The sequence below is a fragment of the Ambystoma mexicanum genome, chromosome 10 (genome assembly GCF_040938575.1).
Source record: "Ambystoma mexicanum isolate Mex_15411 chromosome 10, UKY_AmexF1_1, whole genome shotgun sequence".
NCBI lineage: Eukaryota > Metazoa > Chordata > Amphibia > Caudata > Ambystomatidae > Ambystoma > Ambystoma mexicanum.
Window position 1 is genome coordinate 14,778,076 of NC_090932.1, and position 25,676 is coordinate 14,803,751.

General features: G+C 45.6%; 1 protein-coding gene across 3 annotated transcripts in view; it reads right to left on the reverse strand.

Moving 5' to 3' along the window:
* LOC138491102 (probable cation-transporting ATPase 13A4) overlaps positions 1-25,676 on the reverse strand; it is a 995,403-nt gene that overhangs the window by 390,629 nt on the left and 579,098 nt on the right. For all 3 annotated transcript variants that reach the window (XM_069617423.1, XM_069617421.1, XM_069617422.1), the window contains exon 16: positions 10,411-10,567. In XM_069617423.1, coding sequence (XP_069473524.1) covers positions 10,411-10,567 — 157 coding nt within the window. The remainder of the gene's footprint in view (positions 1-10,410; positions 10,568-25,676) is intronic.

Sequence of the window (25,676 nt, forward strand, 5' to 3'; positions counted from 1 at the left end):
GTGTTTTTAGGCTAGTGGAGGGTTCTTGTTAAATTCTCGGCGTGTGTTATAAGTCTAGTGGAGGGTTCTTGTTAAATTCTCGGCGTGTGTTATAAGTCTAGTGGAGGGCTCTTGTTATGTTCTCAGGGTGTGTTATTAGGCTAGTGGAGGGCTCTTGTTTAGTTCTCAAGGTTTTATTCGGCTAGTGGAGGGCTCTTGTTTAGTTCTCTGGGTTTTATCCGGCTAGTGGAGGGCTCTTGTTAAGTTCTCAGGGGTGTTATTAAGCTAATGGAGGGCTCTTGTTAAGTTCGTGGTGGGTGTTATTAGGCGAGTAGAGGGCTCTTGTAAAGTTCCCGGGGTCTGTTATTAGGCTAATGGATGGCTGTTGCTAAGTTCTCAAGGGGTGTTATTATGCAAGTGGAGGGCACTTGTTATGTTTTTCCAGGGTGTGTTATTAGTCTAGTGGATGGCTCTTGTTAAGTTCTCAGGGGTGTTATCCGGCTAATGGAGGGCTCTTGTTAAGTTTGTGGTGGGTGTTATTAGGCGAGTAGAGGGCTCTTGTAAAGTTCCCGGGGTCTGTTATTAGGCTAATGGATGGCTGTTGCTAAGTTCTCAAGGGGTGTTATTATGCAAGTGGAGGGCACTTGTTATGTTTTTCCAGGGTGTGTTATTAGTCTAGTGGATGGCTCTTGTTAAGTTCTCAGGAGTGTTGTTAGGCTAGTGTATGGCTGTTGTTAAATTCCCAGGTGCGTTATAAGTCTAGTGGAGAGCTCTTGTTAAGTTCTCGGCGTGTGTTATCAGGATAGTGGAGGGCTCTTGTTAAGTTCTCGGCATGTGTTATTAGGCTAGTGGAGGGCTCTTGTCAAGTTCTCGGGTGTGTTATTTGGCCAGTGGAGGGCTCTTGTTAAGTTCTCGGGTGTTTATTAGGCTAGTGGAGGGCTCTTTTTAAGTTCTTGTGTTTGTGCTATTAGGCTAGAGGATGGCTTTTGTTAAGTTCTCTGGGTGTGTTATTAGGCTAGTAGAGGGCTCTTGATCATTTCTTGGCGTGTTTTTTTAGGCTAATGGAGGGCTCTTGTTAAGTTCTCTGGGTGTGCTATTAGGCTAGTGGAGGGCTCTGTTAAGTTCCCGTGGTGTGTTGTTAGGCTAGTGGAAGGCTCTTGTTAAGTTCTCAGGGGGTATTATTAGGTGAGTATTTGGCTCTTGTAAAGTTCCTGGGGTGTGTTATTAGGCTAGTGGATTTCCTTTGTTAAGTTCTTGGGGGGTGTTATTAGGCGAGTGGAGGGCTGTTGTTAAGTTCTAGGTGTGTGTTATTAGGCTAGTGGAGGGCTCTTGTTAAGTTCTCTGCATTTGTTATTAGAGTAGTGTGGGCTCTTACGTTTTCGGAAAGTGTAATTAGGCTATTTTAGGGCTCTTGTTTAGTTCTCAGGGGGTGTTTTTAGGCTAGTGGAGGACTCTTGTTAAATTCTCAGGTGTGTTATAAGTCTAGTGGAGGGCTCTTGTTATGTTCTCAGGGTGTGTTATTAGGCTAGTGGAGGGCTCTTGTTTAGTTCTCAGGGTTTTATTCGGCTAGTGGAGGGCTCTTGTTTAGTTCTCTGGGTTTTATTCGGCTAGTGGAGGGCTCTTGTTAAGTTCTCAGGGGTGTTATTAGGCTAGTGGAGGGCTCTTGTTAGGTTCTCGAGGTGTGTTCTTAAGCTAATGGAGGGCTCTTGTTAAGTTCGTGGTGGGTGTTATTAGGCGAGTAGAGGGCTCTTGTAAAGTTCCCGGGGTCTGTTATTAGGCTAATGGATGGTTGTTGCTAAGTTCTCAAGGGGTGTTAATATGCAAGTGGAGGGCACTTGTTATGTTTTTCCAGGGTGTGTTATTAGTCTAGTGGATGGCTCTTGTTAAGTTCTCAGGGGTGTTATGCGGCTAGTGGAGGGCTCCAGTTAAGTTTTCAGAGTGTTGTTAGGCTAGTGTATGGCTGTTGTTAAATTCCGGGGTGCGTTATAAGTCTAGTGGAGAGCTCTTGTTAAGTTCTCGGCGTGTGTTATCAAGCTAGTGGAGGGCTCTTGTTAAGTTCTCGGCATGTGTTATTAGGCTAGTGGAGGGCTCTTGTTAAGTTCTCAGGTGTGTTATTTGGCCAGTGGAGGGCTCTTGTTAAGTTCTCGGGTGTTTATTAGGCTAGTGGAGGGCTCTTTTTAAGTTCTTGTGGTTGTGCTATTAGGCTAGAGGATGGCTTTTGTTAAGTTCTCGGGGTGTGTTATTAGGCTAGTAGATGGCTCTTGATCATTTCTTGGTGTGTGTTATTAGGCTAATGGAGGGCTCTTGTTAAGTTCTCTGGGTGTGCTATTAGGCTAGTGGAGGGCTCTGTTAAGTTCCCGTGGTGTGTTGTTAGGCTAGTGGAGGGCTCTTGTTAAGTTCTCAGGGGGTATTATTAGGTGAGTATTTGGCTCTTGTAAAGTTCCTGGGGTGTGTTATTAGGCTCGTGGATTTCCTTTGTTAAGTTCTCGGGGGGTGTTATTAGGCGAGTGGAGGGCTCTTGTTAAGTTCTCTGCATTTGTTATTAGAGTAGTGTGGGCTCTTACGTTTTCGGAAAGTGTAATTAGGCTATTTTAGGCCTCTTGTTTAGTTCTCAGGGGGTGTTTTTAGGCTAGTGGAGGACTCTTGTTAAATTCTCAGGTGTGTTTTTAGGCTAGTGGAGGGTTCTTGTTAAATTCTCGGCGTGTCTTATAAGTCTAGTGGAGGGCTCTTGTTATGTTCTCAGGGTGTGTTATTAGGCTAGTGGAGGGCTCTTGTTTAGTTCTCAGGGTTTTATTCGGCTAGTGGAGGGCTCTTGTTTAGTTCTCTGGGTTTTATTCGGCTAGTGGAGGGCTCTTGTTAAGTTCTCAGGGGTGTTATTAGGCTAGTGGAGGGCTCTTGTTAGGTTCTCGTGGTGTGTTCTTAAGCTAATGGAGGGCTCTTGTTAAGTTGGTGGTGGGTGTTATTAGGCGAGTAGAGGGCTCTTGTAAAGTTCCCGGGGTCTGTTATTAGGCTAATAGATGGCTGTTGCTAAGTTCTCAAGGGGTGTTATTATGCAAGTGGAGGGCACTTGTTATGTTTTTCCAGGGTGTGTTATTAGTCTAGTGGATGGCTCTTGTTAAGTTCTCAGGGGTGTTATTCGGCTAGTGGAGGGCTCTAGTTAAGTTTTCAGAGTGTTGTTAGGCTAGTGTATGGCTGTTGTTAAATTCCCGGGTGCGTTATAAGTCTAGTGGAGAGCTCTTGTTAAGTTCTCGGCGTGTGTTATCAGGCTAGTGGAGGGCTCTTGTTAAGTTCTCGGCATGTGTTATTAGGCTAGTGGAGGGCTCTTGTTAAGTTCTCAGGTGTGTTATTTGGTCAGTGGAGGGCTCTTGTTAAGTTCTCGGGTGTTTATTAGGCTAGTGGAGGGCTCTTTTGAAGTTCTTGTGGTTGTGCTATTAGGCTAGAGGATGGCTTTTGTTAAGTTCTCGGGGTGTGTTATTAGGCTAGTAGAGGGATCTTGATAATTTCTTGGCGTGTGTTATTAGGCTAATGGAGGGCTCTTGTTAAGTTCTCTGGGTGTGCTATTAGGCTAGTGGAGGGCTCTGTTAAGTTCCCGTGGTGTGTTGTTAGGCTAGTGGAGGGCTCTTGTTAAGTTCTCAGGGGGTATTATTAGGTGAGTATTTGGCTCTTGTAAAGTTCCTGGGGTGTGTTATTAGGCTAGTGGATTGCCTTTGTTAAGTTCTCGGGGGGTGTTATCAGGCCAGTGGAGGGCTCTTGTTAAGTTCTCATGGTGTGTTATTAGGCCAGTAGAGGGCTCTTGTTTAGTTCTCAGAGTGTTATTAGGCCAGTGTATGGCTGTTGTTAAATTTTCGGGTGTGTTATAAGTCTAGTGGAGGGCTCTTGTTATGTTCTCAGAGTGTGTTATTAGGCTAGTGGAGGGCTCTTGTTTAGTTCTCAGGGTTTTATTCGGCTAGTGGAGGGCTCTTGTTTAGTTCTCTGGGTTTTATTCGGCTAGTGGAGGGCTCTTGTTAAGTTCTAAGGGATGTTATTAAGCTAATGGAGGGCTCTTGTAAAGTTCCCGGGGTCTGTTATTAGGCTAATGGATGGCTGTTGCTAAGTTCTCAAGAGGTGTTATTATGCAAGTGGATGGCACTAGTTATGTTTTTCCAGGTTGTGTTATTAGTCTAGTGGATGGCTCTTGTTAAGTTCTCAGGGGTGTTATTCGGCTAGTGGAGGGCTCTAGTTAAATTTTCAGAGTGTTGTTAGGCTAGTGTATGGCTGTTGTTAAATTCCCGGGTGCGTTATAAGTCTAGTGGGAGCTCTTGTTAAGTTCTCGGCGTGTGTTATCAGGCTAGTGGAGGGCTCTTGTTAAGTTCTCGGCATGTGTTATTAGGCTAGTGGAGGGCTCTTGTTAAGTTCTCAGGTGTGTTATTTGGCCAGTGGAGGGCTCTTTTTAAGTTCTTGTGGTTGTGCTATTAGGCTAGAGGATGGCTTTTGTTAAGTTCTCGGAGTGTGTTATTAGGCTAGTAGAGGGCTCTTGATCATTTCTTGGCGTGTGTTATTAGGCTAATGGAGGGCTCTTGTTAAGTTCTCTGGGTGTGCTATTAGGCTAGTGGCGGGCTCTGTTAAGTTCCCGTGGTGTGTTGATAGGCTAGTGGAGGGCTCTTGTTAAGTTCTCAGGGGGTATTATTAGGTGAGTATTTGGCTCTTGTAAAGTTCCTGGGGTGTGTTATTAGGCTAGTGGATTTCCTTTGTTAAGTTCTCGGGGGGTGTTATTAGGCGAGTGGAGGGCTGTTGTTAAGTTCTAGGTGTGTGTTATTAGGCTAGTGGAGGGCTCTTGTTAAGTTCTCTGCATTTGTTATTAAAGTAGTGTGGGCTCTTACGTTTTCGGAAAGTGTAATTAGGCTATTTTAGGGCTCTTGTTTAGTTCTCAGGGGGTGTTTTTAGGCTAGTGGAGGACTCTTGTTAAATTCTCAGGTGTGTTTTTAGGCTAGTGGAGTGTTCTTGTTAAATTCTCAGCGTGTGTTATAAGTCTAGTGGAGGGCTCTTGTTATGTTCTCAGGGTGTGTTATTAGGCTAGTGGAGGGCTCTTGTTTAGTTCTCAGGGTTTTATTCGGCTAGTGGAGGGCTCTTGTTTAGTTCTCTGGGTTTTATTCGGCTAGTGGAGGGCTCTTATGTTCTCAGGGGTGTTATTAGTTTAGTGGAGGGCTCTTGTTAGGTTCTCGTGGTGTGTTCTTAAGCTAATGGAGGGCTCTTGTTAAGTTCGTGGTGGGTGTTATTAGGTGAGTAGAGGGCTCTTTTAAAGTTCCCGGGGTCTGTTATTAGGCTAATGGAGGGCTCTTGTTAAGTTCTCTGGGTGTGCTATTAGGCTAGTGGAGGGCTCTGTTAAGTTCCCGTGGTGTGTTGCTAGGCTAGTGGAGGGCTCTTGTTAAGTTCTCAGGGGGTATTATTAGGTGAGTATTTGGCTCTTGTAAAGTTCCTGGGGTGTGTTATTAGGCTAGTGGATTGCCTTTGTTAAGTTCTCGGGAGGTGTTATTAGGCCAGTGGAGGGCTCTTGTTAAGTTCTCATGGTGTGTTACTAGGCCAGTAGAGGGCTTTTGTTTAGTTCTCAGAGTGTTATTAGGCCAGTGTATGGCTGTTGTTAAATTTTCGGGTGTGTTATTAGGCTAGTGGAGAGCTCTTGTTATGTTCTCGGGGGGTGTTAATCGGCTAGTGGAGGGTTCTTGTTAAGTTCTCATGGTGTGTTATTAGGCTAGTGGAGGGCTCTTGTTAAGTTCTCAGGTGTGTTATTAGGCTAGTGGAGGGCTCTTGTTAAGTTCTCGGGGGTTATTAGGCTAGTGGAGGGCTCTTTTTCAGTTATTGTGGTTGTGCTATTAGGCTAGTGGATGGCTCTTGTTAAGTTCTCGGCGTGTGTTATTAGGCTAGTGGCGGGCTCTTGTTAAGTTCTTGGCTGTGTTATTAGGCTAGTGGAGGGCTCTTGGTAAGTTCTCTGGGTGTGTTATTAGGCTAATGAAGGGCTCTGTTAAGTTCCCATGGTGTGTTGTTATGCTAGTGGAGGGCTCTTGTAAAGTTCTCGGGGTGTGTTGTTAGGCTAGTGAATGGCTGTTGTTAAGTTCTCGGGGGGTGTTATTAGGCCAGTGGAGGCTCTTGTTAAGTTCTCATGTTGTGTTATTAGGCTAGTGGAGGGCTCTTGTTTAGTTCTCAGGGTGTTGATAGGCCAGTGTATGGCTGTTGTTAAATTTTCGGGTGTGTTATTAGGATAGTGGAGGGCTCTTGTTATCTTCTTGGTGGTGTTAATCGGCTAGTGGAGGGCTCTTGTTAAGTTCTCACGGTGTGTTATTAGGCTAGTGCAGGGCTCTTGTTAAGTTTTCAGGGTGTGTTATTAGGCTAGTGGACGGCTCTTGTTAAATTCTCGTGGTGTGTTGTTAGGCTAGAGAAATGCTTTTGTTAAGTTCTCAGGGGGTGTTATTAGGTGAGTGGAGGGCTCTTGTTAAATTCTTGTGGTGTGTTATTTAGGCTAGAAGAGGGCTCTGTTTAATTCTCGAGGTCAGTTTTTAGGCTAGTGGAGCCCTCTTTTGAAGTACTTGTGGTGTGTTGTTAGTCTAGTGAAGTGCTTTTGTTAAGTTCTCAGAGGGTGTTATTAGGTGAGTGGAGGGCTGTTGTTAAGTTCTAGCTGTGTGTTATTAGGCTAGTGGAGGGCTGTTGTTAAGTTCTCAGAGTGTGTTATTAGGCTACTGAAGGGCTCTTGTTAAGTACTCGTGGTGTGTTGTTAGTCTAGTGAAGTGCTTTTGTTAAGTTTTCAGAGGGTGCTATTAGGTGAGTGGAGGGCTGTTGTTAAGTTCTAGGTGTGTGTTATTAGGCTAGTGGAGGGCTCTTGTTAAGTTCTCTGCATTTGTTCTTAGAGTAGTGTGGGCTCTTAAGAGTTCGCAAAGTGTAATTAGGCTATTTCAGGTTCTTGTTTAGTTCTCAGGGGGTGTTTTTAGGCTAGTGGAGGACTCTTGTTAAATTCTCAGGTGTGTTTTAGGCTAGTGGAGGGTTCTTGTTAAATTCTCGGCGTGTGTTATAAGTCTAGTGGAGGGCTCTTGCTATGTTCTCAGGGTGTGTTATTAGGCTAGTGTAGGGCTCTTGTTTAGTTCTCAGGGTTTTATTCGGCTAGTGGAGGGCTCTTGTTTAGTTCTCCGGGTTTTATTCGGCTAGTGGAGGGCTCTTGTTAAGTTCTCAGGGGTGTTATTAGGCTAGTGGAGGGCTCTTGTTAGGTTCTCGTGGTGTGTTCTTAGGCTAATAGAGGGCTCTTGTTAAGTTCGTGGTGGGTGTTATTAGGGGAGTAGAGGGCTATTGTAAAGTTCCCGGGGTCTGTTTTTAGGCTAGTGGATGGCTGTTGTTAAGTTCTCAAGGGGTGTTATTATGCAAGTGGAGGGCACTTGTTATGTTTTTCCAGTGTGTGTTATTAGTCTAGTGGATGGCTCTTGTTACGTTCTCAGGGGTGTTATTCGGCTAGTGGAGGGCTCTTGTTAAGTTTTCAGAGTGTTGTTATGCTAGTGTATGGCTGTTGTTAAATTCCCGGGTGCGTCATAAGTCTAGTGGAGGGCTCTTGTTAAGTTCTCGGCGTGGGTTATTAGGCTAGTGGAGGGCTCTTGTTAAGTTCTCAGGTGTGTTATTAGGCCAGTGGAGGGCTCTTGTTAAGTTTTCAGGTGTTATTAGTCTAGTGGAGGGCTATTTTTAAGTTCTTGTGGTTGTGCTATTAGGCTAGTGGATGGCTCTTGTTAAGTTCTCGGGGTGTGTTATTAGGCTAGTGGAGGGCTCTTGATAATTTCTTGGCGTGTGTTATTAGGCTAGTGGAGGGCTCTTGTTAAGTTCTCTGGGTGTGCTATTAGGCTAGTGGAGGGCTCGTGTTAAGTTCTCAGGGGGTATTATTAGGTGAGTATAGGGCTCTTGTAAAGTTCTCGGGGTGTGTTATTAGGCTAGTGGATTGCTGTTGTTAAGTTCTCGGGGGGTGTTATTAGGCCAGTGGAGGGCTCTTGTTAAGTTCTCATGGTGTGGTATTAGGCTAGTGGAGGGCTCTTTTTAGTTCTCAGAGTGTTACTAGGCCAGTGTATGGCTGTTGTTAAATTTCCGGGTGTGTTATAAGGCTAGTGGAGGGCTCTTGTTATGTTCTCGGGGGGTGTTAATCGGCTAGTGGAGAGTTCTTGTTAAGTTCTCGGCATGTGTTGTTAGGCTAGTGGAGAGCTCTTGTTACCATCTTGGGGGGTGTTATTAGGCTAGTGGATGGTTGTTCTTAAGTTCTCAGGGGGTGTTATTCGGCTAGTGGAGGGCTCTTGTTAAGTTCTCAGGGGTATTATTAGGCTAATGGAGGGCTCTTGTTAAGTTCCCGGGATGCACAAAATGACCATCTCATTGCTCTGGATCTAGACTGAAAGTGTGTCTGGCTGCCTTAATGTCAACAATTTCTGGATGAAAAGTAATTGACTTTGCTTCAATGTTTCCAAATCCCAAATCCTTCTTTGAAATACAATTGACACGTTCCCACTGATCTCTTGGTATGTAAATCTATGACCCTCACCCCAAGTCAGCCCTTGATGTTCATTACCTAGATTTGAGTTTTTCTCTTTTTTTCTTTCTTTTTTTCCATAACTCTGTGTACTTGGTTACACGCTTATATTCTGTATGTATGTATTCATTTTACACAATTGGCTTTTGTATCTTACATGATTTTTCATTATGCATACATTAAATCTCCAACAATTATTGTTCAAATGCACTGTGTGTCATTTACTAAATTCCTGGCATGTTCTTTTATATATATTTTGAATACTTAGGCACAGTTAACGCCCTGAAGATGGAGTTGTACCCCGAAATGCATTGGCACTAAAATTAACTACGCACTAATCCTATTTTCTGCTTCTTTAAATAATAAACCTTCTTGGTTTTTGAATAACTTCGCAAAGACTACATATCTTCATTGATTGATAACCAAACTTCAGCTCAAATCTTACTTAAATATAACCAAAGAAGCCATTAGAACTTAATCCCTTTAGGCAGAACGGTCAAAGCTCATTACGAGCCTCAATGTGATTGCTAGACTTAGCTGGATAGAACTATCCAACTTCATTTTGCATACTGTGTAGACACTGGGTCCAGGTGCCATACGACCCTACATCAGTCCGGCTGCTCCTGAAATGTGATGACCTAACTAACTAAAGAAATTCGAAAAAGAATAAAAGGTGGTGCCCACCTCTTCTCGTTCACTCATTACCTAGATTTTACCTTTCACTGCGACCTTATAACACCTCCACAGATCCCTAAAGTTTCATCTGCTGTGATTGTCAAAGTCAAAGACCTGCCAAAGATTCCCCCAATCCTGTCAATTTCTCAGGAACTGGCTTTTGCTGCCACCTTGTTCCTGCTCTGCCTGGGCCTCTGATGTAGCATTAATCGTGGATTACCAACATTCCAATTTGCCAAGAACCGTCCAGCGCATGGCTTTCCACAATAGGCCAACACAAGCAAATCAAACTTCATCTCAAAACAGTCCACTGACTCCCATCAGAGAGTGTGATGCCACAACAGGAACTGTTATGCCAGGCCCACAAATTCATGCATTTTGGGTGTCCTGATTACCTCAAAATCCCTCTCACAATCTCAGATCAACTTCTCTCCTGAGCCTCAGCTCTCATCAGTTCCATTCCCCCCCCCCCCCCCCTCCGGCTCATGCCCCTTCGGCACCGGGAGTATCTCTCGGGAATTACCTTCCAATGAGGGTCAGGACCACCCCCACCCTATCCCCCTGGCCTTTCACAAGTTTTGAAGGGTTCACCCCTTTTCTCAGCTTATTATTTGCTGCCCTTGTTCTGCTTCTTGACAAGACCCTGGAACTGCCCCTTGTGCCCTTTTGCTAATATACAGACACTATAATAAATGAATAAACAAACCTAACAACGCTGGCTGTACTACCTGTGCTTGGCTAAATGGGGCAGCAATGGGTGACATGTTAACCCAAGTTGTTAATACTTATTTAATGGACTTCAAAACGTTGATAATCCAAGTGATCCTTGGTGTGGTATCTGGTCTTTCCATCTAATGCCATTGCATCTAATGACATTCAATCGAAGTTTTTCAATATAAAAGAATGTCCATTGAATGCATATTTTTGGGGAGTAAAGTGTTAATTTTTATTTAGGTGCATTATAAAGGGTAATAAATAGGTGTTGGGGGTAATAAACGGGTGTTGATGGGGACCCCCACAACAACAAAAAAAACTTTTTTTTTAAAAAGCATTAGATGCAAATTTTTTAGATGGAAAAAATCCGATGGAATGGCATTAGATGGAAAGACCATAAACATGTGGTGTTGTTCAAAATTGTGCACTTCACGCTACACACAGATACCTTCAACAAGTCTTAAACCTTCCAGCATCGCTTACTCTTACGCCACCCCCACGACCGCACACCCACCTACCTGTCTCTTGCCTGCAAAACCTGACCACCATTTCAGGAGCTCCTTTCATAAAAGCCAAAAAGCCCTCGGCTCCAAGCACCCGGGTGATGACTGACATCCTTTGCAGGCTCGAGGAAAATGGAAACTGGTGCAAAATGGCGACTCCCTCCACTGGGACCTGTCAAGAAAGCTTCAAATCAATGCAATGAAAAGATCCATAGGATTACAGATCTGCTCACAAATATCAAAGGAAAGACGGTCTACTCTTTATAAAAATAAATGAGCAAATAAATAGGCAAAAATGTGCCAATGAGTGACTTCAACACGTCTATGAAAATTAACATCGCAATTGTACAATGTGCTGTCCACTCCCCTTCCAATCACAATCTGGTTCCCTGAGTTCCCTGAGTCCAGTCTCCATCTGACCTCTGTGGAAAGCGCCTCATTCCAAAGATGCTTCTGTTCTTTTAAGGAAAGTCTGTGAATATCAAAGACCCAAAATCAAGTCCTGATGTAAACTTCTCTCCTCCAGTTGATACCCTGATCATGGGACTAGTGGTCCTCTTTCTCTTACACATGTTGTTCATGTATGTACCGGTGGCTGCACGTTTTTATTGCATGTTAAATATGATCTCACGCTTTGCAGGGAAATTGGTGAATCACCTGAGTAGAATCTGGATCACGGCATTGAGCCACTAGCAGTCAATTCACACCCAAAAAAATTTTTTTATCCATTTCACGTCTTCAAGAATGACTGTTCATGCGACAGATTCATTTTTGTGACATGCGTTGTTCTGTTTAGCAAAGTGCATTTCTTTAAATCTGCGACCTACTCCTCAACACATGAAGGCACATGTAGCATAAAGTATGCGTGGTGCTGCCCAAGAATCAGATCACCTGTAACCAAATCATACAGCGAATGGTATGATGTTAAACATCACCCTTGACTGTGAGAGTGCTGTACACTGTCAATCATGTGTCATTACTAGAGCTGTGAACCCCCATGATTACAAACAAATTAATTTGTGTTGATGCTCAAGGATATTAATTGAAATCTGACATTGAGAAATATGACCCCCTCTATGATGGTGTTAGACCTCACTCGGATAGTGCACAATGTGTAAATACTGGATACTGTAACCTCCTGTAACCTCTTCTATAAGACCTCACTCTAGACCTCACTCTGATAGTGCGCAATGTGTAAATACTGGATACTGTAACCTCTCCTATAAGACCTCACTCTGATAGTGCGCAATGTGTAAATACTGGATACTGTAACCTCCTGTAACCTTTTCTATGAGACCTCACTCTAGACCTCACTCTGATAGTGCGCAATGTTTAAATACTGGATACTGTAACCTCCTGTAACCTCCTGTAACCTTTTCTATAAGACCTCACTCTAGACCTCACTCTGATAGTGTGCAATGTGTAAATACTGGATATTGTAACCTCTCCTATGAGACCTCACTCTGATAGTGTGCAATGTGTAAATACCGGATACTGTAACCTCTCCTATAAGACCTCACTCTGATAGTGCGCAATGTGTAAATACTTCATACTGTACCCTCTTCTATAAGACCTCACTCTGATAGTGCGGAATGTGTAAATACTGGATACTGTAACCTCTCCTATAAGACCTCAATCTGATAGTGCAGAATGTGTGAATACTGGATACTGTAACCTCTTCTATAAAACCTCACTTTGATAGTGCACGATGTGTAAATACTGCATACCGTAACCTCCTCTATGAGACCTCACTCTGATAGTGCAGAATGTGTGAATACTGGATACTGTAACCTCTTCTATAAGACCTCACTTTGATAGTGCACAATGTGTAAATACTGGATACTGTAACCTCTTCTATAAGAGACAATTGTATCCATTGGGTTGACGTCCAGATCCGCATTGAGGTCTCAAAAGCACTTCAGCGTTGTCCTTCCACATCACTGAGTCTCTACATGTTACTTCCTGGAGATGATAGCAAACTGTTTGAGGCCCACTTCACCACGTGGCTCGTGGTATTGCTGCCTGGCTGCGCCTATATCCTTTACATATTGGAAAAGGCAATCTCACTTTGAAAGGGGCTTTTTTTTAAAAATGAGGATATGTTCCTGTTGCTTAAAATGTCTGACACTAAATATTAGAACTATGAGCGTCCTCTACACCGGAGCCTTTAAACTGTGTGCGTGATTAATAGCCCAGAAAGGCCTGTAATTAATTTATAAGTGAGATATGTGACACCCCTTGTATTTTAACCGATACCTTAAAAATATAACTGCGTCCTGATCAATGAGAGAAACTATATATGTCAATATATGCAAGGAATCCAGCCCTCTAGTCAGGTCAGCTTTTCAGGCTAGTGTGTCAGAGTGGTTTTGACTAACCTCTTTAAAGTCTTATTGGGCTGAGTAACTCTTCAGTGACACCCCTAAAGGAATACATTTGGACACACCCCAAAAAGTGAAATGAAGTATCTCTTTAAACAAAACACACTAGAAAAATAGAAGACATTGAAGTCAAACAGATATGAAGAAAAAGGAGTCGCGTTGTTACATAGACTTTCTTTTGAAAGTCAGAAGTTTGGTCGACTACCTTTAGTCAATTCGACCAAATGCATTATAGTGCGACAGTTGCTGCACTATCGTTGAGTGTTGAATTCCATAGGAAATCCACAAAATGAATTTTTAACAACCTTTTGACTCGTATGACGAATTTACAAACAAAATTGTACTTGTGCCCACCGCTCCCCCCCAGACTGGACATTTTGGGAAAGATCTGTTGAAAAATATTAAAGTTATTCAGAAAGTAAAACACGCCATTATCCCATAGCGAAAAAATCAAATATTTGCTCAAGCGCCAAAACCGCTGCACGGAACTGGACCAGGTACGAAACAACTTGGGCACGAAGCACTGACTCAATATCTGGCAGTGCTCTGGTGTTATCATGTCCAGTAGCTTTTAAAATACCTGACGGAGAAGGGGGTGCCCCCTTTTCCCAAAACTATAGCTATATCTCTCTAACCCTTGAAATTCAGCACTCAATCAAGTCTACCTGGAAGAACAAAAATACATCACCCAAACCAAACAGTGATAGCGGGTAATGTCCAGGAGAGGGCCAGGGAGGAAAAAAGCAATTCATTTGAGTGGAGGAACCATGGAAAGAGCAGAGGGACACCTAGTGAGTTACTATGAGGACAAGGAAGAGTTTGTGATTTTCAATCATTATCAGGGGAATACTGGGTAAATCCTGCGGGCATGGGTATTTCAATGCCGCTGCATGTGTTGTTTGTTGCCATTATCTGGGGAATATCGAGGGAATCCCACCGGAATGGGAAGAGAGTGAAAAAAATACATAATTTTACACCTGCACTGATCATATCTCCTAGGCAGGGGGTAATGGATCCCTGTGCCCAAGGTCATGACTACTGGGCCCCAATGAAATCTCAGACAGGTATGTAGGATTGGGGTAGTGTCAGTCAAAGCATGTGCAAACCTACTGAAGGCAGGTACGTTTGAGACATAGTCAACCACATGTCCTTCTCCACTTACCCTGCTGCCCACCATGCCCACCCAAGCCCAAGCCGGGAACAGGGCCTGCAGACAGTCATCCGCTGGGAAATTGCATCTAGAAAACTAGTCACACTGTTGGTCACATCGTCAGTATTGTGCTCCTAGGCCAATTCGTTATGTCATGTTTTGGCCCTTTGGTTGTGAAGGCCGGTGTGAAAAGGATGCTGCCATAGAAAGTGCTTCTCTACATCTGCTTCTCTAAACCCATCATTGTAAGTGCTTCACACAAAACCACGAGTGTTGGGGGGAAAGGGAAAGGGGTAGGGAGGGAAAAGCGAGTTCATGGGGTGGCACAAGCATGCCAAAGGTGAGGGGCACTTGAAAACCATAGTTATTTGCGAGGGCGTGGCTATCGAGCCATGGAGTATACGTGTTTCCTGGGAAGCTCCTGCAGATCCTGGACTGATCCGTATCAAAAGTATGGTAAATACTGCCTGGGATCTCCAGAATTGGAAATATGTGCGTGGGCAGGGGCACTGTACACCTCGTGTAATGGAACTGTGAATCGCACTAAAGAGAGGCTCGCAGCTAGCACAGTAAAAAATGGTGGACCGCCATAACAAAGGGATCGGATGATGCATTAGCTGTCGCTATGGAACTTTACATGGGATCGCGAGGCGACGGAGCTGAGGATAGGAGCCGCACTCTGGGCTAACAGAAGGAGCAGCGACCCAGAAACTTCCCTGCCATAAAAGAAATTGAGGTCCGCTGCAGGCGAGCACTGTGGCAGCACCCAAGGACAAAGGAGCATGTGTTAGGGAAGAGACCACAAGAACAAATGACTATCTGTGTGCCTGCGGGCGAAGGCACGCGTTCGGTTGCCTCTAATTCTATTGTGTGGCGGGAGCCAGGTGTGCGGACCAAAGGGGGATGCACAAGACAAAATCGGACTGCAGGCAGCTAATGAGCCATGGCGGTGCGCAACGAAGCACACATGAACTGGCCTTCCGTCGGCAGCAGCTGCAGGCAGACGCGGGGCTGCACAGCCGGGAGGACAGATTGACAACGGGACACTGATCCTCCTATGGCGTGAGGCACATGGGAGAGGATGTCAGCAGGGGCCCGAAGAAGCGTGCTGTGTACCGTTATCAGTACTAAGGCCAGCTGAAGCCTACTAATGAAAGTAAACACGCAACCAAGATACATTGTAGCAACCACTGGATCGCAGCAGGAGCGCTGACATAAGAGCGGGTGTGCTCTGACTAAGACATAATGGTTCCTGGCAAATTGCAGCAATATTTAATGAGACTGGTGGCCTGCAGTGCTGGAAGACACAGGCAGGCCACTGGCGGCGAGACCTGTGTGTGACTGTGAGACACTGTAACGGAACACAGGCAGTTGCCTGGTGGGTGATGTTGGGTGTGAGACACGAGCCACAAGGATTACCCAATGTCACGGGGGTGGCCCAGCAGCCTACACCAGCGCTGTATTGTTAACCAACACTGGGACACAAGATTCGGAGGGGCTCTCGCCAGCCTGACACATCAAACCCAGCCCGATGAACATTTGAGTATGTCTGTGTCACCCCAAAGGCGGACTAGCCCCCGATGCAAGGGGCAGAAGTAGATTCCAACGGAATCAGAGGTGACGGGCTGGATAAGATATCCCCTGAACTGAGCGCTCAATAACAGAGAGTGCCCAGCTTTTGGGTGGAATCTGACCGTGGCCCTTACATAAGCAAAGATGGCATCCAGACTCCCCAAAGTAAAGGGGAAGCAATCCACCTTGGAGGACTTTGCCAAGTCACTGGCAGAGACGGAGGGGGACAGCGGAAAAGGTCAGAGCATGCAAGAAAGTGAGCAGATGGCATTCAACAACCAGCAGGTACTGGACGCCATAGCTGAGCTAAAATGATCACTGGAAAGCAAGATGGGCACTGCTATCTCAGATCTGAGTGTGGCGCTGGAAGCTAAAATAGACGCAGTGAGCATAGATGTGAATTTGCTGCGACAAGATGTACGAGCGTTGGCCGAGCACACAGGAACCCTGGAAGAAGAGGTGAAAGCCAACACAGGCACGTGCACGGCGAACGCGAGCAAAATCCATGTGCTACAACAGCAAATGCGTAATCTCGAAAACAAAGCCGAAGAAGCGGAAGGGCGGGCTCGCAGAAACAATGTGCGCATTGTGGGGCTTCCGGAGGGTGAAGAAGGATCTGGCCCGATGAACTATGTTAAAACATTCTGTTGCAGGAGATATCAGATGGAGTGCTGAGGCAGGGGTTCACAGTAGAAAGAGCGCACAGAGCCCAGTCGAGGAGGCCACCACCGGGAGCCCCGCAGCGACCCATCCTTGCCAAGATCCTTAACTACAAAGACCGAGAGAAGGTCCTGAAGCACTTCCGCAAAGGGGGAACTATAAGGAGAGCGTCAGCCACCATCACTGTACACTTATGGTGCAAAGGTAGCGCTTGAACTATCTGGCAGTGGAAAGGAGGTTGCATGAGGCGGGTAACAGATATATGCTGCTGCTGTATCCGGCAAAAATGAAGGTGCTCCATGGAAATAAAGCATTATTTTTCTAATCACCATAAGATGTGAATGCATGGCTAGACTCAAGGAACTGTCCGACGGGTGCGGAAAGTCAGAAGGATAAAGCGACTGAAAAATGAACCAGAGCCATGTCAAAGCTGCGCTGATACACAAGCGAACAATATGAGAGATAAGTACGGCTCATATAGTGACACTGGGACTGGATTATAGTAGATTGCATAAGAGATTGAAAGGTTAGCGTACGTTGTTTTGAACTGTAATGTGCTGTTAGCGCTTAGCAGGAGGCAACACCAAGAGACACGCTATCATCCCCCTGTATGGAGTTTAGTTGGGATACTGCTAGAGCGGTATCCCCCTGCTAAGTACCGAATATCGGTTGTACCGATAGGAGAGCTAGAAGCGGGGTAGCCTGAGATCCAGGGATGGAGCTGGGCAACAGTTTGGGGAAGTTGGGAGGGGGAACGGGTAGGGCAACTGGTGGAAGTTGGGGAGTTTGAGTTTGGCAGGCAACAGTTTTGGGAAGTTGGCAGGGGAGAGGGGGGAGCGCAACAGTTGGGTCAGGTAGGATGGGGGAGGCAAGGGAGTTGGGGAGTTTGAAGAATTTGTTAGGGAACGAGCTTACACCCACGCACCACTGTGCATGATCGGAAGACAAGGGAGGAGAGAGACGGGACTGGATATGGATGAGAGATGGGAGACCTTAAGATGGCAACCTGGAATGTCAGGGGGCTCAATAGTTATTTGAAGAGGAACAAGATCATTATGTACCTAAGAAGGCAGAGGATAGATATCGCCATATTACAAGCAACTCACCTTACAAAGGAAAAACAGGATGTGATAAGGAAGAATTGGAAGGGGACCACCATAGGGGCAGCGTATTCAGCATATGCCAGAGGGGTAATCACCTGGATAGCACCACGTGTCCCCTTTCAGTTATTACAGTCCACCGTGGAGTCTGATGGGAGGATGGTGGTCATACAGGGATTGATAGAAAATAGAGAGCTGTGTATTATTAACACATATGCCCAGAACCAAGATACTGTGGCCTATTTTAAGACCTTACATAGCAAAGTTAGCCCGTACCTCGGGGCGCTGTTATATGGGGAGGAGACTTTAATTGCACGCTGGATCCCAGGATGGACAGATCAGATAGGAAGCTAGATAGACCTACCCCTGCAGCCAAAACCTTGAGGACCCTGCTGGGAGACTTTCATCTGGAGGATGCATGGAGATTGCACAACCCACAAGAAAGACATATTCTCATTACTCGGCCCCACAAAACTTGTACACACGGCTAGATTATATGTTTGCTACTCCGGAGCTCACGGGGGAGCTAGTGCGTAGGAATGCAAAGCGCGGGTCCTCTCAGATCACTCGACACTGATCGTAACATGGCAATATTTGCCTCCTAGAGCTAGGATTCCAATGTGGAGGCTCAGAGCCGAAGCATTGAAAGACACAGGGCCTCATTACGACTCAGGCGGTAAGGGTTTTACGGCGGCGTAAACAGCGCCGACCCTTACCGCCTGATTCCGAGGTCCATGGAGTTAATTACGCCACCGTAATTTACGGTGGCGTAATTAACGCCTTCCCCACTCCCATTATGCCCTATGGGGCAAAAATGGGAATGGGGAAGGGTAAATGGGGATTGGGGACTTACCGCCCCGCCAACCTCGGAATGGGGCGGTAAGTCCACCAACCACCATGGCGTAAACATAGTTTACGCCATGGTGGTAAAGTCACGGCCCAGGTGGTAACTTACCGCCTGGGTCGTAATGAGGCCCACAGTGTTCAGAGGGGACCTGAGAAAAGAAATTGTAGAATATTTAGAAAATAACACTGGAAGCGTAGAATCGGCTGGTACTCTATGGGGGGCATTTAAGGTGGTGGTAAGGGGAGCAGCTACATCTAAATCCAAAGGTTTGCAAGGATGTAGAACGCATGAGAAATTAGAGGCAATTATGCATAGAGAAGAGAACTCCCTTGAGGAAGTGAAACCATAAGGCAATTGCAGGAGTTCTAAGGGCACTGGGAGAGATTATGCAACTTGAACTACTTGAAATGCATAGAGAGACAGCATGCTGGGGGGGACAAGCCAGGAAGGTTGCTAGCATGGTTGTATAAAAATGAGACACCCAGACCAATGGTCAGAGCAAGAAAGGGGGAGAATGGACAAATACTTGATACCCAAGAGGGTGTGAATGGTAGGTTCCTTGAGTTCTACCAACAATTGTACGGAGACGCTGAAGGGGGTGATTGGAGTGAGATGGTTGAAACACTGGAGGATATTGGCATGCCTAAATTGGGAACTGAGGAGAGAGAGAACCTAGAGGCCCCAATTACGTTGAAGGAACTAGAAGCAGTGATAAAGCAATTACCTACGAGCAAGGCCCCAGGAGCTGACAGACTCCCTAGTGAGTTCTATAAAACATATAAGATGGAAGTGCTCCCCTCGCTACTGGTAATGTTGAATGAAGCGTTAGAAATAGGGATACTGCCGATATCCCTGAGAGAGGTAACTATTATCCTGCTTCTCAAACCTAACAAGCCGAGCACGGACTGCGGGTCATATAGACAGCTATCCATGCTGAACCAGGACAGCAAGATACTCACGGCCGTGCTGGCAAATAGACTGAGACAGGTTATTCACAAACTCATACACCCTGACCAGACTGGATATGTTCCTCACAGAAGCATATCCGACAATCTCAGAAGGCTCCACCATGTCATAGAGCAAACAGAAAGAGACTCGCACAAAGTTGTAATTATCTCATTAGATGCGGTGAAGGCCTGCGATTCTGTTAAATGGCCTTGGCTGATATCAGCCCTAAAAGAATATGGAATAGGGCCCGGGTACCTGATGTGGGTGAAACTACTGTACAGTACGCCACTAGCCAGAGTCAAGACAGGAGCGATCAGTTCAGAGAAGTGGCAACTCAGTAGGGGTGCAAAACAGGGATGCCCTTGGTCCCCGATGCTGTTTATCCTTGCACTGGAATATCAATGTATGCTGAAGATCTGCTGTTACACTTGAAGTATCCTGAGGAAAACCTGCAATATATCCTAGAAGTCATGGAGTGATTTGCGGTGCTCTCTGGCATTACTGTCCGTCCTAAGAAATCACATATATTCCCCTTTGGGGGATATAAGGGGATTCCGCGAGAAAAGCTACCAGTATTACAAATACATTGGAAAACTAGAACCTTTAGATACCTGGGGATCGATATCTATCATACGGTTGAGGATGAATACAAACATAACAGAGAGAAGGCAGTGGCAAACATAGAAAATAGTATGAGATTCTGGACCAAGCTCCCTTTGGCCATTGTAGGGAGGGTGGCATTGTTGAAGATGGTGGTATTGTCGAGGTTGTAACACTTCTTTGGGAATATACCATACATGATACCCAAGCAATTCTTCGTTAAACTCCAAAGCATATGTAGAGGGTTCATATGTCATAATACCAGGAATGTAATAGCCCTGTGTAAACTGCAGAACATGTATGACAAAGGGGGTATAAAATTGCCCAACTTTGAGTTTTATTATTTGGCTAATCAACTACAATATGTGGCTAAGTGGGTAACGGAAGTCTCAACATCGGAGTCTAGATTGTTGAGGTCTGAATGTGTTCTGTTTATTTTTTAATGGATATGGCTGCCAGAACCTGAGCTAAAGGGGGGCACGAGGATGTTAGAACTGGGATGGAAGATGTGGCACAAGGACTGCCAGGTCATGGAGAACCCGCCCTGTGTTCTCCACAGGTGCTGCTAGTGGCATTGTCCGGAGTGGACGAGCAGCTGAGGAAGACAATTCGTAAGCATTGGGAACTGGTGGGCATTGCAACGCTGGGAGATGTATGGCAAGAGGGAAAGGTAATGGAATTTAACGTATTGGTGGAAAAAACTGGTTTACACTCAGGGCAGTATATTACTTACACCAGATTGGTGTGGCGGGTGAGAGAGACATGGTCAGAAATAATGCTGGAAGGTCAACCCGACACGGCCATAGAAACTATTTACGATATCTCAGAGGGGGTGCACGAGGACTTTTGAATCTATGAACTGCTGATGACCAGGGTGGGAAAGAAGGTGACCCGGCTGAGACGGGACTGGGAAAAGGAAGCAGGGGAACCCATCATTGATGGGTTGTGGGTGAGGGTTCAGAGGTACCACAAAAAAGAGTCCAGGAATGCGAGGCTGCGACAGATCCAGTTATATGTTACTCACAGAGCATACATGACCCCCCAGAGGATTGCGCAATTAAAAAATGTTGGAATACAAACATGTCCCAAATGTGGGGAAGTGAACGCAGGGATGATACATATGTTCTGCCCGGAAATTGGGAAATTCTGGGAAGAAGCAGCCCACCGCTGAACCAAGAAAGGGATCACACTTGGGTGGTTTCCTAGACCACACAAACTGAAACACGATGGTAGGGGGGTTTCCTAGACCACGCAAACTTAAACACGTGAGTAAACTAAAGAACTTGGCCTATATACTAGCCAAGCGCAGAATTGCCATGGGCTGGAAAGCAAACAATAGACCAAAGGTCGATGTTTGGTGGCACGATCTCCAGAAGTGGGCAGAAGCAGAAATGGTGGTATGGAATTAAGAGGGCAATAGAGGGGGCATGAGGACGGGGAAACTTTGATGGCCTGGAGACACTTAGTGGCCACACTGTCTGGGCCCACCCAGGACTGCCTAGGTGAACATGATTCCTCCGGAAATACAGAGGGGGAGGTGCCTCTAGAGGAAACAATGGCAGATGGCGGAGTGGAGTAGGCTCGTGTTTGGGGGGAGGGTAATGGGGAGCCAGTGGACACGTCACAATACTGTATATGATGCTTGCTTCATATGATATGCACTGTTGGGTTTGTTCCTTTTTTTATTTGTTGATTGATTGTTGTAAAAGTTAATAAAAATTGTTTAAACAAAAAATACATAGTTATTTGCGGGCGGTGGCCGCCTACAGATAACGACAGGTATTTCAAGTGCATTACCAAGATAACTGCGGCTATGGGAAATCATTTTTAAAAAGAGAAAAGAGAGTTAATAAAAATTGGATGAATACAAAAATATATTTTTTACAGCTACAGTGAGGTGGGGGTTGGAAAGAGGACACGGCTGAAAGCTATGGCTGGTGGCTTGCTAGGGTTTTAAAATACACACTGGGCAAAGGTTGTGGCAATGGCAAGGGCCGAAACATATTGGGGGAACATGAACAGTGTACACGACTGAAGGCCATGGCTAGTGGCCTTTTAGTGTTTTAAAAGATATAGTGGGCACAGCCGAAGTTCATGACTAGCGGCCCGGTCATGTATTAAAATATACAGTGCATATGGCCGAAGACCGTGGTCACTGTCTGTTGCCAGAGGCCCTGGCTACTAGGCCCAAAAGACACATATGGTGGCAACAGCCAAAGGCCCTCGCCACCTAGCGGGTCCAAAAGAAACATATTGGGGTAACATGTACAGTGTACATGGCCGAAGACCGTGGCTACTGGTCATGGCAGAAGGCCACGGCTAGTGGCCCTTTAGCATTTTAAAATACAGATTGGGCACGGCCAGGGCCAAAGGCCCTACTTAGTGGGTCTAAGAGATAAGTATAATGGCCATGGCTGAAGGCTGTGGCCACCTTGTGAGTCCAAACTAAACATATTGGGGTAACATGTTCGGCCCTACTACTGGCCATGGCTTGTGGCCTTTTAGTGTTTTAAAAGATACAGTGGGCATAGTTGAAGTCCGTGCTCACATGGCCACCTATTTGGTTCAAAAGAAACTTATTGTGGGACATATACAGTGGACATGGCTGAAGGCCATGGCCACTGCCCATGGCAGAAGGTAATGACTAGTGGCCCTGTAGTGTTTTAAAAGATATAGTGAGCATGACTGAAGGCTGTGCTCACTGGTCAGGGCCAGAGGCCTTAGCTAGTGGGCCTGAAAGACATGTATAATGGCCACGGCTAAAGGCTGTGTCCATCTACTGGGTTCAAAAGAAACATATTAGTTAACTTTAGTTAAAGTGCAGTTAAATTGACCAGATTTAATGCAACAAAACCACTGAAAATCAGCGGATGTGGGAAGTCAGGAAGTCACAACCAGCTTAACTCAGCGCATTCCCACTGATGTCCCTCAAGTTGCTGTGTCTCCCATAATGCTATTTGGTAAGTCATTTTGATTCCCTTCTCTTATAATGCGTATGGGCACATGGCCTTTGCAAGGGGAGCGTGATCATGACTTCCCACATCCGCAGAATTTCAAGGGTTTTCTTTTGTTAAATCTGGTCAAGTTAACTGCACTTAAGTTTCTTTCCCGTGATCTACATATACATACATTTGTATATGTGTATGAGGGGGTGGGGTAGATAAGGGTAGTATGGGGGTACCCACCATGTAAAAAATGCTTGAATTCAGGTCAAACAAAACTGCAGACTTTCAAAAGAAAATGTTTGAAACGACGAAAAGAACCAAAAGGTGTCAAGGAGCTGGCCTTCAGAATCCACCAACATGAAGACGTTGATGACTTCTCTGCTAGACTCTGTCAACCAGAGGTGTAGCCGGGATTGTCTAACAAGTGGGGCCTGAAGCTGATGCAGTTGGGCTCACTGCGGTGACATTAACATCTGTTAATGCCCACACATCGTTGCTGAATGTTCTGTAGAGGGGCAGTTAGATGCCTCTGCAGAAAGTCCTGCCCCCCCATATGACAGAGAATATTCAAACAAAGATACCCAAAGAGACGACAATCTGAGGGAGGAACTCCCTGAAGGAATGTGAAAACGAGTGAAAGAGGAGCTGGTCATGTCATGAGAGACGAACTTGATGCCCTGAGAAGACTGGCTGAAGAAAATGCATGGACCTTATTGAAACTGATGACAAAGGTAAGATGGAGGAAACTTTCATATGCGAAAAGAAGATTGCACGTGCGTGACACATTGCAGAAAATGCAAGCCGTGCAATAACTGTACAGATTCAGCAATGCAAGTAGATTAAATACTATTTGAAGCTGGCTATACGTAGTGAATGGACTGCAGGCAAAGCCACCATTGTATAGAAGCCGGACATCAGTGTGAGGAATTTCGTACGCCCAGACCCATGGAGAGAAAAGTCCAAGAACTATTTCTCAGTAAGAATTAGCTGAGATCATGGACATGAATGGCGAGGCTGTCTGGCCTGGTGTCAAAGTTAAAGGCAGCCAAGGCCGGTTATCTTTTCTTGAAGGAGGTGAACGTACAGAGCTGAATCATCCCTTCTTAAGGTGCTAAGAAAGAACACTAAGCGTGTCAAGTTTTATTCATTTAAGACATTTAAATTCTGCAAAATGGACCAAATCATGGTCTCCTGTCACGTGAGCCAAGGATGGAAATAGAGTTGAGATTGGAGTTCTAGAACAACGATAGTGCATGCTCACACTCCCTTATATTCTCACAGACAAGAATACTCTGCAAGGCCAAGTTCAGAGACAATCTTCATGGCAGCAGGCATGGGTGATGAGAGACGTTGAGCTAATTGGATGGGTGTCATGAACCGTCGTCTACGTCCTTTCTGAACCTCCTGGTCCCTGACTCGCAGGGGATTGCATGCAGTTATCCTTCCAACATGGCCGCCCGGAACAGAATACTCCGGATCAGTCTATGCGTTCCACGCTGCTCATCCTACAAAAGAGACACACCCCCGTGGCTCTGCGCGTCTCAACGCTACCGCTACCTGTAGTCGGACGTGCTTAGCCGGAGTTCAATCGGGGCTCTCGCTTGATTCCTTGTTCCCAGTCCCTTGAATTCCCTCCTGTTCCCTTTCCTTCCCAATCCCCTGGAAAACCTTCCGCGCTCGATTCACGGTTTTCTGTGCCTCCGAGCGTACCTTAATTACTTCTTGGAATTACCCTGGACTTGTAGAACGCTCCTGGAAACTGAACCGCTACTCTCACGCTGGACGCCGAAGACTGGCGTTCGGGACTATACAAATCCCAAACCGTAAAGAAGAAGAAATCCCAGAATGTCGCAAGTACACAACAGAAACAGGTGAGAAGGGGAGAGACTTGTGACAATGGGCAGATAAAGCCATGTCCATCTCCTGGCACCTGGGTATGAGTTTACGTGCTGCTAGTGATCGAATATTCCAGACATGGCATGAGCATGCCGGCCAATCGAAGAGGGCCATATAAAGAAGTGCCTTATAGTTTGTGAGCCAATGATATACTGTGCACGTAATAGTGTTGAAGATGACCTGCACTAGAGGTGGGCATAAGTCGTCCACCTGACAGTAGACATCCAATCACAATCCCAGCCCTTATAGAAAGTATACTTAGATGTTCCCTTTGAGACTATCACAACCCCACATAGGTGTTTCTCATTTGCCACGTTGAAAACTTTGCTCTCTTCCTGAGTTGATTCGATTATTTGGTGCCAGAGTTATTCTGCATCTCCATTCGTTGCATGCATGTCATCCAAAGGGCTCTAAGCTCACGTCATTTACAGATTTTGGGTGGGCTTTGCCAGCTCAGGCCCTCTGTCTACGCCTCTGCAATGAACACTGTTTGCAGTTCTACCAGGCACCTGAGGGCCACCCAAGATAAAGTCATAGAGCTGTGCAATGGAGGCAGCTTTGGAATGTGGAGAACATTGTTTCAGGCAGTGGGACACAATTCTAAAATCAGCACAGGGAGGGAGTGGCACTTGTAATCACTGTCCTGCATTTCCTTAACGTATCCCATCTCACCCAACCTTATTAAATGTTAAGCAAGCCAATTGCCTTTGCTCATTGACTGTAGTCTCTAAATCTGCATCACGCTTAGGTATTTATTATGAGCAATCCACTATAATTGACTCTATATTTAGTGCCTAGAGTCTTGATCCTGTTTCGTTGGGATGTGCAGGTCCCAGAGACCTTTCTAATAGGTTATCCCGTCTCTCCCACTAGAGTAGCCATATGCACACAAGCACCGCATACAATCCTTGCCCAATACATAAGTGTCTGGCCTAGAAAATGGACAGCAAGTGATTATCAAAACACTGGACCCTTGGCCTGTCATCCCATCACGGCCGCCCATTTATCCAGAACCAAAACGTGGCTCTTACATGAAAGATCTTCACAGTTTGGAGAAAAAAAGCAAATGTGCAATGCCAACACATATATATATATACACAAACATCTTCTCTTGCTGAATGTAATCTACACATCTCGTCATAAATGAACTATCAGACCAGCTTCATGCTACCGTGTGACCAG